A 17,335-nucleotide genomic window follows, 5' to 3' on the forward strand; every position below is an offset into this window, starting at 1 on the left:
CGAAGATTTAAACAAATAAGTCATTTCAATTTTTTAAATATTTTGTATTCGAAAATTTCTAGAATAAATAATAATTGTTAAGGGATTTCATTTTTTCCTTTCATAGGTTTTAATTTTCAATTCAAATTGAATTAGGGACTACATTTTTTTCAGTTTTACATTTATTTCGCATTCGTTCAAGTTTCAATGTTCGGGAGTAGACATTTTTCATTTTTAACGTTTCCCGATTAAAATTACTATTTATTCTGAAAGGGTTTTAAAAAAATATTAATTCAATTAATTTTAGAAAAAGTTGTCTAGTCAGTTTTAATGTTAACTTGTGATTTTAACTTGTAATTTCAAGTTTAAAAGTTTTCTTTCTTTAATTTTGAACGATTTTAAACCATTAAGTCCCAAAACGAAGAAATTTCTTTCTTACGTTTGAGCTTGAATAATTTTATGGAAAAGGCAAAGAATTTATTATGAAATACTCATTGCTATTATTTTCGGGTATGCTTTAACCGATGCAATGGTTCAAAAAACGTACAAATTTGATTTTAAATTATTAATTAACAAATTAAAAAAATGCTTTCTTTAAGCAATTTTTTAAAATCAAAAAATAAATGGAGAAGGAATTTGTTATGGTCGCAAATATGTACAAAAGTGCATAAAATGTGTGAAATTTTCAAATCCCTTGAATTTTCTTATCTACGATTTTTTAAAATAGAATGTTGGCCAAAAAACGTAAGCCAAAAATTTGAAATTTCGTTTTATTGATATTTATGGTGGTTTTTTTTCGCTCAAATCATATAAATATTTAATCATTTCAGTAAAAAGGTATTTGAATAGTTTCTTTCTCAATAACAACAATATATAGTGATACTTATTTACAAACGCTAGTTTCGTGATTCCGAAAATCAAATTAAAATTCTTTAATTTTTAGCGCTTCGACTTCGAAATTATATAATTCAACAAATTTTTCTAATTAAATTGTTCAAAATTGTTTGCATATATATTTTCACTTTCAGATGCTTGCAATTTGAAATTAATAATTATTGTTTCAAAAATATTTAAAACTTTATATGAAAAAATTAGTTTAATAATGGATTTTTCAATAGAACACATCCCTCTATTCTCCTTTATTTAGGCACAAAAATTTCCTTATCCTACTTATTATAAGATTTAAAGTAGATTAATTTCTTGCAAAAAGGTTTGCCGATATTTATCGACTCCCGCAATTGATAATATACGTGGAGAAAACGGTGGGTTTCGCAAAAACAGTTAATTTTTTCAAAAACCGGGAGAACTCACAAATATTTACCCGGATACAGCCGAGAGACGATAATTTTAATAGTACATTATGTCAGAAAATGGCGAAAAGAGCAGATTTTTCCAGATGTAAAATTTGACTTTCGTTCCGTTGTTGCATATATTATTTTATTCCACTCTGGACCGTGGCCACCTTTTGGTCATGAAAAGCGGCTCCGACGCATTGTTCTATAGATTTGCTCGCGCCTCGAATTCTGATCGACTAATTTTTACCTTCCCCTGCAAATTCCACTTTGGCCCCGCTGATTTTACCTTCGCCCCCCTAATTTTACTTTCACCCTGCTGATTTTACCCTCGCCCTGCTAATTTTACCCTCGCCCTGCTAATTTTATTTTCGCCCCGCTGATTTTACTTTCGCCCCGCAAATTTTACTTTTGCCCCGCTGATTTTACCTTCGCCCCGCTAATTTTACTTTCACCTTGCTGATTTTAGCCTCGCCCTGCTAATTTTATTTTCGCCCCGCTGATTTTACTTTCGCCCCACTGATTTTACCTTCGCCCCACTGATTTTACCTTCGCCCCGCTAATTTTACTTTCACCCCGCTGATTTTACCCTCGTCCTGCTAATTTAATTTTCGCTCCGCTGATTTTACCCTCGCCCTGCTAATTTTATTTTCGCCCCGCTGATTTTACTTTCGCCTCGCTAATTTTACTTTCGCCCCGCAAATTTTACTTTCGCCCCGCTAATTTTACTTTCACCCCGCTGATTTTACCCTCGCGCTGCTAATTCTATTTTCGCCCCGCTGATTTTACTTTCGCCCCGCAAATTTTACTTTCGCCCCGCTGATTTTACCTTCGCCCCGCTAATTTTACTTTCACCCTGCTAATTTTATTTTCGTCCCGCTGATTTTACTTTCACCCCACTAATTTTACTTTCGCCCCTATTATCAGGGACAAAATGTGGCCATTTCGGTCGAGAGTGGAATAAAAACCGTGGCCACCCTGAAATAGTCAAGAGTGAATAAGAATTGAATAATTGTTCTATTTCAGTGGAGGATTGAGCAACTGGCTGTACAACGTGCAATTGCCGGAAGGTGCAACTCCAACTCGTGGAGAACCTCGTCAAGTTTTGTTGCGATTGTATGGACAAATTCATGGAGAAAGAGCCCTGGAGGGTATAATTACGGAATCGGTCATTTTCACTCTTTTGTCAGAGAGGCGACTTGGACCCAAACTCCATGGCATCTTCCCGGGTGGCAGGATTGAAGAATACATTCCGGCTCGTCCCCTCCTCACCAAGGAATTGGCAGATCCCACTTTGAGTTCGCTGATAGCAGAAAAGATGGCGATGATCCACAAAATGCAGGTGCCAATTAGCAAAGAGCCCTCGTGGATGTGGGACACAATGGCCAAATGGCTCGACACTGCGACCAATATCTTGGAGAACATTCAAGATATCGATTCTGTCCAACTCGAGAATGTCAAAGCCATCAAGTCGATTGACCTTGAACACGAAATCTCGTGGTACAAGTGAGTATTATTTTCTGAAGAAGCTTCTCACACTCTTTCCCCTATTTTCCAGAAACTTTTCCCCCTTTTCTCGATTTTTAGGCGTTATTGAGAAAACTGGAATTCTGATAGAACTCGGTGAGAAAATCCAACTATTTTTTTCTTGAATCTGCAGGGTGCCCTGCGACCTGGAAATCCTAGAATTCTCCTTGAATTTCTCATGAAAACTTTAAATTTAATGCTGAATTTTTTTTATTTATAAAGATATAATTTATCTTTTATTCATTGCAGAAAAAATATAGAGATTTGTAGGGCTTTTTTGTGTGTAGAATTTACCAATTATTGTATTAATTGCAATGAACAGACTTTAATATTGTGAATAATTCTATATAAGGTTTCTATTTCGTCTCCGCTAATATGGAATTTTAAAGTATACATTTTTTTGTGATAGTCAACTTAAAATTGTTTGTTGAAAATTTTAATGTTTATTCAGTTCGTTTATCAGAGAAGTTCTGTCTATTATTTTTGAATTATCTTGCATTCTTTGAAATATTTCAAGGTTTTTATCAAGGTTCCGAGAAATTTGTAATATTGTTAAATAATTTTAAGGAATTTGAAAGATTTTAGGGTATTTTTAAATATTCTAAGGCACTTTAAAGAGCTTTTCATTTGAATTATGTGAGGGAATTTAAAAAGAATTCAAGGATTTTTAAAAATAATTTCATTATTTTGCACTGAGTTTAAAGATTTTGAAATATTATAGGATAAAGAATTTTCTGCAATTTCTCAAGATATGGATCGATTCTACAGGATGTGTGAGGTTTTAAAATGTTTAAAAAGATTTCAAGTTATTTTAGAAGATTTTCAAAGATCACGGAATTTTATAATATTTTAGTATATTTTAAAGAATTTATTTATGAGAAGGGAGGTATTTTGTCGGGTTTGAAATATTTGGATTTCTCTTGAATTTTATGAATTTCCTGGAAGTTTTTTAATTCTCTTTAATGTTTTTAAATTTACTTTTTTCTACTTAATTCAATGGATTAAATTTTTTTTAAGTTTTAATTTAATTGATCCTGCGGATCAATTGATAAAATAATTAAAGGATTTTACATATTTAACGTATTTTTTCAAATTCCTTGGCATTTTCAAGAGCTTTAAAAAATTTTAGAATAGTCTAAAGGATTTAAAATAATTTGGATAATTTTAAAAGATTGCAAACCGATTTTTTTATTTCAGTAGTTTGAAGGCTTTCAAAGGCTGCAATATTTTAATATTTAATTTTTATTTTAATATTAAAATGGACTTTATATTTTAATATTTTAAATATTTTAATGGATTCCAAATAATTTTTCTCTAGGCTTATTCCAGATTTATTCTAAATTCTTTTAAGTTCTTTTAAATTCTTCTAAATTCACTCAATTCTACTCAATTAAATTAATTTTTTTAAAAATTGTTTTCAATTCACTTAATTATTGTTTAAATTTGGACTTATTTTTTATGAATTTCATCTAATTCTTCTATTTTCTTTCACATTTCCCTAAATTCACTCAAAATTTATTGTAATCGAATTTTTTTCGATTCTTAAAATTGTTCCAACTCATGGGAATTCTTTTGAAATTACCTTGAATTGTTTTGTAATCATTATTTACTTCTTGTGTCAAAAATTAGTAGGGTTTCAAAGATTTGAAATTTGTTTTGGAATTCACCCTGAGTTCTTTTAAATTCTTTGGAATTCTCTAAATTTATTTAATTTACTTGAATCCTAAATTCAATCAATTCTACTTAATTCAGTGAATTAAAAAAATTTTAATTGATCCTGAAGCCTATTAACCTTTTATTAAATTCTTAGGCATTTCATCATATTCTTAAAATTCTTTTTAATTTGTCTAAGCTTATTTCAAAATTACTGAATTCAATTAAGTATTTTCAAATTGTTTTAAATTCATTTAATCTTTTTTTTTAATTCACCTTGAATTTTTATGAATTTCATTGAATTCTTCTCTTCGATCTCAAATTTCTCTAAATTAGATCCAGTTTTACGGAAATCAATGGATTTTTAAACATTTTTCCCAATTCATTTGAATTATTTTCAATGTAAATTTATTGTTCTGAAATCTTCGGAATTAATCATGAAATTGTTACTCATTGAGCGCTCGGTTTTTAAGTTACACCAAATTATAAAACATTACTAAATATTTCTAAAGGTTTAAAAATATTTCAGAAAAATTTCCAAATACTTCCAAAGATTTCAAAAAGGGTATAGTAAACCCGATTTCAAAACATTTCAAAAACTTTAAACGATTTCAAATAGTTTAATGATTTCTAACGAATACAAAAGATTTCACAAACAAAGTTAAAAAAAGTTTTCACAATTATTTGAAAAGATATGATAATGATTTCACTAAAATTTTTCAAAGATTTTAAAAAGGAATGTACCCCAAATTTCGAAGATTTCACAAAATTCTCAAACATTTCCAAAGCTTTTAAAACTTTCAAAAGATTTCAAAGATTTTAAAAAGGGTATAGTGAGCCAGATTTGTAAGATTTTACACAGATTAAAATTATTTTAATGATTTCAAATGAATGCAAACGATTTCAGAAAGATTTCATAAAAATTTCATAAAGATTTCAAAAGAATTCCAAAGATTTAAAAAAGGGTACAGTAAATAAAATTTCAAAACATTTTTAAAGATTTTAAACGATTTTAAATATTTAAATATTTTCTAAAGGATAAAAAAGATTTTATAAAAATTTCAGAAACTTTAAAAAATTTCAAAAAGATTTCAAGAATTTGCAGTATTTTACAAAAAATTTAAAGAGATTTCACAAAGTTTTCAAATAATAAATGATTTAGAGAAAAAGAAAGATTTCACAGACAAAGATTTAATAAAGTTTCCACAAATATTTCAAATATTTGATCAAACTTTCAAGAAGTTTAGAAAGATTTCTAGAATTTCAAAACAATTCAAAGAATTTAAACGGTTTTAAATATTTCAATGATGTCTAACGAATAAAAAAAATTTCACAAACAACGATTTTAAAAATATTTCAAGGATTTCATAAAAATTTCAAAAACTTTGGAAAATTTCACACAAATTTCCAATATTTTATAAAAATTTAAAAAGATTTCACAAAATTTTCAAAGACGATTTATCTTCCCAAAAAATCATGAATTTTTAAATTTCTGGTTATGATTTCCTAAAAAATTGATGGCCAATAAAAGCTGAGATGGTTAATTTGTTGCATGTATAACGAACGTTAATAAAAGACCTTATTTGGTTCAAAAGTATACTATTTCGTTGAAAATTGAATTGTTTTGTTGCACATTCAAAACTTTGGTTAAAAACTCATCTTTTTTGCTCAAAAATTCAATTTTTTTTTTGGTTGAGAATTCGTCTTTCTGAATAGAAAATTCATCCTTTCGGATTAAAAATTCGGCTTTTGTGGTTAAAATTTCAGAGTTCATCTCTGTTAAAAGTTAAACTATTTTTTGAAAAGTGACCTTTTTTTGGTTGAAAATTCTACTGTATTAACTGAAGCTTATTTCTTTGGTTGAGCATTATTTTTTAACTTGAAATTTTTATTAACAATTTATTTAGTTTCAGTAAAAATGAATGTTTGTTAGTTTAAAAATTCAACAATTTCAGTTGAAGATTCATCATTTTGATTGAAAATTCATGAGTTAGGTTGAAAATTAATTTTATTAACTCAATTATTTGGTTGCAAATTTTTCTTTCTAAATTGAAAATTCAACTATTTCGTGAAAAAATCCATGTTTTTTTGTTTTTTTTTTTTTTGATAAAAAATTGCATTTTTTTGTTAGAAAATCAGCTTTCTTTAAAAATGCATATATTTTATGGAAAATTCAAGTATTTGTTACAGAATTCACTTATTTTCAAATGCTTAAAGGATGATTAGAATGAGCTCGATGAATGAAATGAAATTTTTGAGTTTTGCGGCAAATATGAATAATTTCCTCTAAATTGACCGGGAAAATTAAAAAGCTTGACCGGGATATGAGAAAAAATGGTTTGTTTTATTTTCCAGATCATTGGTAACACAGCAGAAGCACCCAGTGGTGTTTTGTCACAACGACATGCAGGAGGGTAACATCCTCCTGCGTCAAAATACCTCAAAACCAGAACTGGTACTCATCGATTTTGAGTACTGTTCGTACAACTACAGAGGCTTCGACGTCGCGAATCACTTTTCAGAATGGCAGTACGATTATACGGCAGCCGACTATCCATTTTTCCATGAGAGGCCTGGAGGCGGTCCCACGAGAGAGCAAAAGGTAAGTCTCAAATGGGGGGGTTTGGGAGAAAACAAGTGAGAGACCTGGGTAAGAAACATTTCCAATTTTTCCAACATCGTTGATCAACAGTTAGAAAGTCGATTTACAATTTTCTCCACTTACTTATCGCGATATACCTTTCTATCAGGTATTTTTTTTATTTATTTAAACATTTTTTTAAATATCAGTCCCTTGATGATAACTTGATGAAGAAAAAAATCCAAGATAGCTTTTTATTTTAGTCTTGGATTCAATTTTTAACTTGATTAAATTTCTTTGCCGAGTAATTATTGTTCAGTAATCTAGTAGTATATCACTCATTTGATGTCCGTCTCTCATTGCATTTACCATGGTATTCATGAATCACTTCAAATTTTTTTTCTCCTTTCTAGGGTAGGTCATTTGTCCAGAAACATTTTCTATCCAAATTATCTTTCTTTAGAATGTCCTTTTTTTTCTTAATTTACGAAAAGATGATTTTTGAAATTTTTGAATACCTCGGGGCTGTGAGACATGCGCAGATTTCAAGGGACTTTAAGAAATTTTAAGCGGGTCAAGAAGTTTTTGAAATGGATTTAGCTGATTTCGCGAAACTTTCACATATTCTTAGCGTGGATTTCAGAACTGGGAAACCGCAAATTGACCGTGAATTTATTTTTTGATTGAGAATTTCAACAATTTTGAGGAAAAAAAAATCTGTCCAAGTTTTATTTCAACAGTTTTTGAAATACGCAGTTGAATTTTTATCTTTTTCCATTCCGATATCATTCAGTTTACAATACGTAATTCTAAAATCTTTCAGATTAAAAATGTTTGATTTTCGATTTAATTTTTAAGTGTACATTTTTCATTTAAAGAATTTTTAAATGGAGTTTTAAAGGTCTAACAAATTACAAATTAGAATCTTTCAGATTATAACGTTAAAAATTAAACTGTCTTAATTTGAAAGTAATTTTAAAATAATGTATTCACAATTAAAGGATTTTATTAAATTTCATATATTGTTCCAGTTTACAATTTGAAAATGAAAAAATTTTTAATTAAGAAAAAGAAAAATTGCTCAATACTAAGAAATATTTAACTATTTATTTGAAATCAGTGATTATAAAGGAAAATTTTAAAATTAAAAAAAATTAAACTTTAAACGTTAAAATTGTATTTGTTCTATTTGAAGAATTCTAATTTTGAAGGGAAATTGTATAATTTTAAAGTATAAATAAATATTGAACACCTATTATTCGTAGAACAAAAAATATACATTTTTGCAGATTTTGAACCAAAAACTTGGACGCTTTTTCAGATTTGTGAAAGGCTTTGAAAGAATACAAATGATTTTCTTAAGATTCCAAAGAAAATTGAAAATGATTTTTTATTTTGAAAAAAATAATTTTGAGAGAATATTTAAATAGATTTCCGAAATTGTCAAAAATTAATCTGGAAGATATTAAGGATTTTTTTTTCAGTTTGCAGGACTTTTTTATAAAATTGTTGGAAAAATTCGAATCATTTGAAAGGATGTTCTGAGAAAAACTCTTAAAATTCTTTAAAATTTGGAAACATGTAAAACATGTATATTTTAAAAGATTTTAAAATAAAATTTGTAAGCCTTTTAAGGATTTTAAAACTATTTAAAAAAATATTAAATTTTTAATGTTCTCATTTTTTATTACTTCAAATGGAAAATTTTTTACTTTAGAGTTCACATTTTTTACTTTCCTTCATTGCGAAAAACCGGGAAATTACCGATAATTTTTGTCTTTGACTAAAACGGCCAGCTTGGATTTGAAAAGATTTTAGGGGATTTCGTAAGATTTCAAAAGATTTAACCAATTTTAAAACTCTAAATTTAAATTATTTAAATTTTAAAGGGTTTTCAAAGTTTGCAAGGGGATCTCAAATTTACGGATTTGAAAGGATTTTTAGTAATTTTTATGGAGTTTTGAATTTTTTGAGAATTAATACCATTGTAAAGGGATTATAAACCAAAATGACTAATATTTTTTTTTAAAGTCCTGTGTTTTAAAAATGAGTTTTCGAGGTTTTTTTTATGGGTCGCTGATTACGATTCTGAAGTCAAAATTCAAAATGACGGATCCAATATGGCGATCAACAAACTCAAAAATTGGTCCTGTCGTTTCAAAATGGGTCTTCAGAGGTTCTTTGGGTTGCTGAATACGAATTTGGAATCGGATTTATGAAATTTTCCAAATTCAAAATGGCGGGTCTAATATCATGGATAGTCTAAAAAGGTATTGCATATCTTACATTTTGAATTTTCACTTCGGATTCGTAATCAGTGGCCAGAACAAAATCTACGTAAAGAATTTTTAATGCTTCGGTCGCCATATTGAATCCTTCGAGATTTTTTGCCTGCCATTTTGGATCAGTTATTTCGATTTTTGAAATTTTGACTACAGAATTGTATTTAAAGATCCAGAAAACCTCTGAGGAGCCGTTTTACATGTTTTGTCTCCCATATTGTAGCCGCTATTTTGAAAATTTGACTCTAAATTCGTAATCAGCGACCCTAAAAACCTTAAGTGCATAAAGTTTTAAACAATTCGCATGATAGGAAAAAAGTATACTTAAAAGCCTTAAGGAATTTCCAGGATGCTAATGTAGGATATCCATTAAATTCATAGGATTTCAAAGAATTTTTACATAATACAATTTTTTTTAAAGATTTTTATCCAATTTTAAACAAAATTCGCGGGATTTCAAACAAATTTGCAAAGATTTCTAGGGATTCCACGAGATTTCATAAAAGGTGTACACCAGTTTTCAAAAATGTTTTACCTCAACGGTTAATTAGCATATAAAGAAAAAAGACGAAAAAAGTAAGTGTTTAGTCTTTTGTGCAAAATATTTTTGGACAAATGATCTACGCTCAGTATTTTTAAATAATTTAGAGTCGCGTCTGATATCTTCCTTTAAAGCTAGTTGCGTTATAATAAAACAAAAAAAAAAGAAAAAGAAAAAAAGAAACTTTAAAAACAGGCGTTAGGGTAGGCTGAGTTATTGAGGGTTAGGGAGGGTAGGACACCTTGGCGTGTGTTGCGTGTGTATGTATTAGTTTCACAGGACCACATATCTCTGAGACAAGGCTGATGCCTCCATTCAACAATTTGAGGGCAAATGAAACTGCCTGAGTGCTGGAACCCCGACTTCCGCTGTACGTGGAACCCGAGATGGAACCGATGCCATCACCATGGCCTCACCAGTGCGGCACCTGTGATTCTGCAACCTTATAGAGTACCTCTACACGCACTCTCAATAGTCAATTCTTAATTCTTGCAATACGATTAACGTACTGCTGCCTATCCGCGTGGCAAAAAGTGCGAAACTGCAATTCGAGGCACACTCACTAATTGGCCAAAGCACAAAAAACTTCGTCCAATCCAAAAGAATGGTCAAGTTGCTATGCCATGATGTACTGTTTATCTCGAAAAGTGAGATTCTGACTTAATTTCCCATGAAATTGTAGTTGTTTAATTTTATTTATTTATTTTCTATTCTTTACAAAGACACAACGACTTGAGTATAATGTTTCATCATTTATTCTTTTTTTCGTCATTGGTTTTCCAATTTTGTGTTTTTAAAATTTTTTTGTCTCACCGAGTCTCAATTAATCGATTTTGAATTGAAGCTACAGATTTGATTTTTACTTTTCGAATTAACTATTATGGATTTTTTTTTCTCTACATCTTTCATAAACAGAATTTTACAAGAAAGGGGAGACTGGTACACACTGGATAATGAGAGTTTTCTCATAATAGGAATGTTTTTAATTTATTCTAATATTTTTTTGCACAAAGTATAATCAAATTAATTGTTTTGAAAAATTATTTCAGTTTATTAATCTTATTCGTATTATGAAAAATAAATATTATTCAGTAGGTCCTGATATTCAATATATTCCACCGTTCTCTATTCTTTGGATTTGAACGGCGTTTAAAAATAATATCTAGATAAGTTGCCTGAACAAAAATTTCATTAAAAGCGAAAGATAAATGACCGATTTTATTTTTAATCCGGCAAGCTGACAATTTTTTCGCACGGAATTGTTTTTTGGCTGAAATATATATATAATTTTTTTCACTAAAAATTGTTTAAACTTTTAATCACAAGAAAAAATTTACATAATTTAATATTCCTTACTGCTGCTTCTAATGGAATGTATACTCTTTTATATCCCTTAAAAAAGTTAAATTACGCAAATGCCGTAAATTAGTAAAAAAAAAAAACAACTGAAAAATGAATTTTCTTAAAAAGCCTTTAATTTTTTTATTGATTTTTTTAGATATGTAATAATATGAGAATTTTTTTTTTTAACTTTCATAAGTTTATGTTCCAAAGAAGCTAAAATTATATATTAGATATCTCTATCTTAATTTTACGAAACAATTTCTAAAGTTTTATTCTATTTTCTATTTTACCGAAAAATAAAAATTCCGAGTGTTGAAAAATATGCAGAAATTTCGAATTTCCAAAATTTTGAAACCAGAATTTTCAGAATCTGGAATATTCTTTAAATGAGTAAATTCCCAATGAAAAAAATTTAATTTTGATATATTTTATCAATTAAAGTAATATTATAGCTTTTCAAAATTTTCAACTATGCATGTATAACTGTAAAATAAAACTTCATTTTAACTGATAAAAATATTTAAATTAAATATTTATTTTTTGTCGATAATTTAATAATTTGTAAATTTGTGATTTTTAAATTTCGAGAAAACTAAAAAGTGATTTTTTTTAAAAGGCCACCTTTGAATTTTTTAGATTAATACTAGTATGAGGAAGATTTTCTTTGAGTTTCTTCCTCGCTATACGATTCCTTTACATAGAAAAACTGTTTTTTTTTGTGTTATAATAAAGAGTAAAATTTTAAAAGTAACTTTTTTACCTTTAGAGTTTTATGTCTCAAAGTAGCTAACATCATATATTAGAAATTCCTATCTTAATTTTACAAAAGAGTGTCTAGATTTTATTTTTATGTCTTATTCTCTATTTTGCCGAAAAATAAAAATCCTGAATTTTGAAAAATACTGAAAATATAATTATCGAACTAGAAGATTTCCGAAAGTTGAAATAACCGAAAAAAATAAAACTACCGCGAATATTTAGTAAAAAATTAAAATATTCCGAAAGTAAATGTAAAAAATGCAGAAATTTTGAAGTCAGATTTTTCGAAATTCTCGAAATGTGAACTTAAAGAAATTAGTATATTATTTAAATTAGTCTATTTCAGAATATGAAAAATTAAAACATTCAAAGTTCTAAAATTTGAAAGAAATTTTAATATTTTTCATCTGTTAAAATAGTGTTTTAGCTGTTTCGAATTGTTAACTATGCACCTATACCTGTACAATAAAACGTTATCCTAACCGATAAAAGTATTAACATTAAATTTTTTGTGGGAATTTGGAATTTTGAGAATTCACTAATTTGAAATTTCGGTAATTATGGATTTTCGACAATTTAATAATTCTTTCAATTTGTCATTTTAAAATTTTTCTACTTTCATTAAGTTTTTCTTTTGTAATATTTCAATTTCAATAATAAAAATTTTCAACATATTAATTTTTGTTTGTTAATAACAAAATTTTCAAAAGTTTCCATTTTCCGTAAAATATATATTATAAACATTAGAAAATTATGACAATCTTAGACAAATTCAGTTGGAGATTTCGTAATTTTTAGTTACGATTTCATAATTATATTTTAAAAAATTCAGAAAATTCTGTTATAAATTTTTCTAATATTTGTAGTTGGACCAATTAACAGAATGTACAGTGACAGAATTTAGAAATGTAAGATTTTTGAAATTTTTAATAAGAAAAGTGATGAAATTATCACTTTTGTAATCTGTTTCGAATTATTCTACTTTTTACTATTCACTTTTTAGCTTTTTCGAAAAAAAATTACTTTATTTTGGTAATTTTTAAGATTTTGAAAGTTTTTTAAATATTAATTTGAAATAGTGAATACCGCTCTAAAAACTGCCACAAAGAAAATTAAATTCAGTGAATTTTTCCCTAAGGTTTTTAAAGGGGATTTTTCCTAATTTTCTTACAATCTACCCTGAGTATTTAAGTAGCCCTAAGTTGATGAAAAAATTGTCGGTACAAAAAAAAACGAATCTTGTATTTTACCTTGAATAATAATATATTTGAGCTCCAAATAATTCCGTGATCAAATTTGAATAATAATGATAATAATGGAATATTCGCTTTATAAAGTTTCTCCACTTTCAATCAATGAATTGAAGATTTTTTGAGCAAATAAATGATTTCATACAAGTAGTGATGATATAAATTCTTCGTTTAATTGAGACTTTGAATAATTACATAAAATATCAAATTCATTGCGTAGATTCTAATGCTACTAGGATTTAAAAATAATTTCCTTTTTCATTCACTTTCAACAAAATCTTAACTGACAAACGTGCATATTACAACCAAATGCTACTTTTTTAATTATATATTTTTTAAAATCTAATTTTCTTAAACTGATCTAACGATTCCACTTCCCAAAATACATGTCTCCCTGCAGACTTCTCAAAATAGTTCTATAAAATTCTGATTTTTCTGATACAAAATAATATATTTTTTTTTAATGTTAAATTTGAATTTTCAATTAGATTATGAATAAAGCACATAATTTATTAAGGAGCGCCTTGATTAATAACAAAGATTTGAAATAAAGATTATTCTACGAATTCCGAAATAATTATGTGCTCTATTGAATGTTTCTTCATCACTTTTATTAAACTGAAAAGCAGGTTTAATTAATCGGTTGAAGAAACTTCACTAGTATTAGAAAGTTTCATTTTCCTGGGTATCGTATATTGACGGTTTCTTTTTTTTTTTCAACAGCTCAATTTCATCAGATGTTACCTGAGGACAATAGGTAAAGAGGGCCAGGTTGAAGAAGATAAAATGATGTCAGAAATTAGACTTTTCTCATTGGCTAGTAACCTATTCTGGGGCTTGTGGAGTATTGTTAACGCCAAATTGTCACAAATTCCATTTGGATATTGGGTAAGTTAATTATGATTTTATAAATTTTTAGGCCCTTATTTTCACCAAAAAAATAAGTAAATAAATTAAATAATGTTCAAGAAGAGCAATTGAAAAATAAATTGAATTTTTTAAAGTGAAAGCTTCTAAAATTGTAGAATTTTACATTTTTATTACATACTAAAATTATAATTTAACATTGAAGCTGATTATACAAATTTTTCTAAAATGAAAAAACTAATTGAATTATTTGTAAAAAATTGTCAAAATAAATAGTAATTTTAAATGGGAAATGTTATAAATGAATACAATTTTACCCCTCAAATTTGAAACTTAATCGAATGCGAACTACATTTAAAATTGAAACAATTTTAGTCACCAAAAATTGTGATATTAAAACTTTTTAACCCATTAAAATTTTAATTATTTGAAGTAAATTTAAATTACTTAAAAATGAATCTTTTTTAAATTGCCAATACAATTTTCCAAAGTTCAATTTGAATTGAAAAATTAAAACATGTGAAAGGGAAAAATTAAAAATATAACGTTTATCATAAAAATTCCAGAAATTTTCGAATTAAATAGTTTTCAATTTGAAATTATTTCTTTCTTTAAATCTTTAACTAAAAATCCGATCATTTTTAAATCTTCCATTGAAAATTAAAAGTTTAGATAAAGAATGCAAAACATTATTGCTATGGTGTGACTTTTAATATGAAATTTTGAAATATTTAATAGCGAAATGGTCCTTAAATTTTGATCATTTGAATTTGAAACTACAATATTTGGTTGAAAATTTGAAAATTTTCTTAAAAAGACATCCTTTTTGATTGCAAATTCAACTGTTTTGATAAAAATTAATCTTTTAGGGTTAAAAACAGAACTCTTATTGTTTACCATTAATCTTTTATATAAAATTCATATTTCGTATGTTGGCATTGAATTGATTTTTTTAAATGCATACTTTTTGATTGAAAAAATTCGTCTTTTTGGATTGAAATTTCAATTTTTTTTAGAAATTTATTTGCTGTTACAAAACTCATATTTTCACCTTAAAAAGTCTTTTGGAATATTTTTTAAATGAAAATTCAACTTTTTTTTAAATTGTTTTTTTTTGATAAAAATTCATATGTTTTATGAGAAATGTAATCTTTTTTAGATAAATATGCAACTATTAAATAAAGAGTTCAAAAATGTTGTCAAAAACTCATGCTGTTTGGTTAAAAATGTTTTTTTTTTGTACTGAAAATTCAATTTTTTTTTATAGAAACTTATTTCTGGTTGAAAAATTCATATTTTCATCGTGAAAAGTCGACTGAAATCTTTCTTAACAGAAATTTCAACTATTTTTTGAGTAGAAATTCCATTTTTTCATGAAGGTTCACTTTTTGAACTATTTTTGAACTATTCCATTTTTGGTTGAGAATTGATCGTTTTTTGTTTAAAATTCATATTTTCTGGATGAAAATTTAACTACTTTGTAAAAAATTAGAGCTTAGGGCTAGAAAATTCAAATTTCTTGTTGAATATTTTTCTTTTTGAGTTACAAGTTTGATTATTTTCCTAGAAAATTTAACTATTCGGATGAAAATGAATTTGTTAAAAATTCATAGTTTCTGGTTAAAAATTTAATTGTTTTGTAATGTATTCATTTTTTGGCTTGAAAATTGTACCATTTTTTTTTTTTTTAATTTTCCTCTCTTGATTGGAATATTTTTCTTTGTAGAAAATTCACTTTTTTTTTTAATTCGTCTAAATTTTTTGGAAATTCATCTCTTTTGATAGAAATTTGATCTTTTCTTTAATTAAAAATGCAACTATTCTATTTTTGGATGATTTTTTTAAATTGCAAATTCAACTGCTTGGGTAAAAGTTGAACTTCTTTGTTCAAAATTTATTTTATTCTTTAAAGGTTCATCTCCTTTGTTGAAAATTTAACTATTTTGTTCAAAATTCTGTTTTTTTTTTTAAATTAATTTTTTTACTTGAAAATGTAACTTTTCCATTTTTTGTTGAAAATTTTTTGCATTAAACATTCGTCTTTATTGGTGAAAAAACAATCTTTTTGGTTGAAATTTCCTCTTTTTTGGTTAACACTGCAACTTTTGTGTTAAAAATATATATTTTTGGGTTGAAAATGTAGCTAATTTACAAAAAATTCTGGGTTCAAAGTTTAGCTACTTCATTAAAAATTATTTTTTTGTTGTTGTTAAAGATTGATCATTTTAATTGAAAATTCATCTCTTATTGAAAATTAAACTACTTGAAAATGAAACTATAATGTTAATTTTTTTTATTAATAATTTATATTTTTACTTGAAGATTTAAAATTAGGATGAAAATTCAACTATTTGGTTGAAAATTGAAGTATTTTGTTAAAAACTTATTTTTTTTTTAGTTGAAAATTCAACGATATTGTTAAATATTTGTTTATTCGGACGGAAAATTCGTCCTTATTGGATTTAAAATTGACATTTTTTTGTTAAAAATCGAATTGTCTTCCTAAACATTCAACTATTTCGTTGAAACTTCAACTGTTTTTGTTTGAAATTTAATTATTTTGTTTAAAGTTGAATCGTTTGGCAGAAAATTGATCGTTTTAGGTTTGAAAATTCAGCAATTTAGATAAAAAGTCAATAATTTTGTTCAAACTTTAATTATTTTACTGAAAATTAAAAGCGCTTTAGATTTTGTTTAAAAAAAATTTTTTTTAATTAAATAAAACGAATAAAAAAATGTTTTTTTTTTTAATCATAAAATCAGATTTTGTGGGCGTATGAGAAATTTGGCATGTGGCATTTTTTTTAATTTCCACTAGACCTACACTTTCTATGTTTAGGGAAAAGTATTTTTCACTGTAAAAGAAAGATACCAATTTTTTTGTTAATAACGCAACTTGTTTGTTGAAAATTAAGTTAGTTCGTTGAAAATACATATTTTTGGCAGAGAATTAATATTTGCAGTGGGAAAATGAAACTATAATGTTATTTTTTTAAATTAATAATTTATATTTTTACTTGAAGATTTAACATTAGGATGAAAATTCAACTATTTGGTTGAAAATTGAAGTATTTTGTTAAAAACTTATTTTTTTTTTTAGTTGAAAATTCAACGATATTGTTAAATATTTGTTTATTCGGACGGAAAATTCGTCCTTCTGGATTTAAAATTGACATTTTTTTGTTAAAAATCGAATTGTCTTCCTAAACATTCAACTATTTCGTTGAAACTTCAACTGTTTTTGTTTGAAATTTAATTAT

At 26.6% G+C, this 17,335-nt stretch overlaps 1 protein-coding gene across 4 annotated transcripts in view; it reads left to right on the plus strand.

Annotated features, from left to right (window-relative positions):
• The window catches only part of LOC117177183 (choline/ethanolamine kinase), a 32,594-nt gene that overhangs the window by 13,745 nt on the left and 1,514 nt on the right, over positions 1 to 17,335 (plus strand). For all 4 annotated transcript variants that reach the window (XM_033367705.1, XM_033367704.1, XM_033367706.1 and 1 more), the window contains exons 3-5: positions 2,298 to 2,777; positions 6,807 to 7,053; positions 13,932 to 14,096. In XM_033367705.1, the coding sequence (XP_033223596.1) occupies positions 2,298 to 2,777; positions 6,807 to 7,053; positions 13,932 to 14,096 (892 nt within the window). The remainder of the gene's footprint in view (positions 1 to 2,297; positions 2,778 to 6,806; positions 7,054 to 13,931; positions 14,097 to 17,335) is intronic.

This window comes from Belonocnema kinseyi, chromosome 7, assembly GCF_010883055.1.
Source record: "Belonocnema kinseyi isolate 2016_QV_RU_SX_M_011 chromosome 7, B_treatae_v1, whole genome shotgun sequence".
NCBI lineage: Eukaryota > Metazoa > Arthropoda > Insecta > Hymenoptera > Cynipidae > Belonocnema > Belonocnema kinseyi.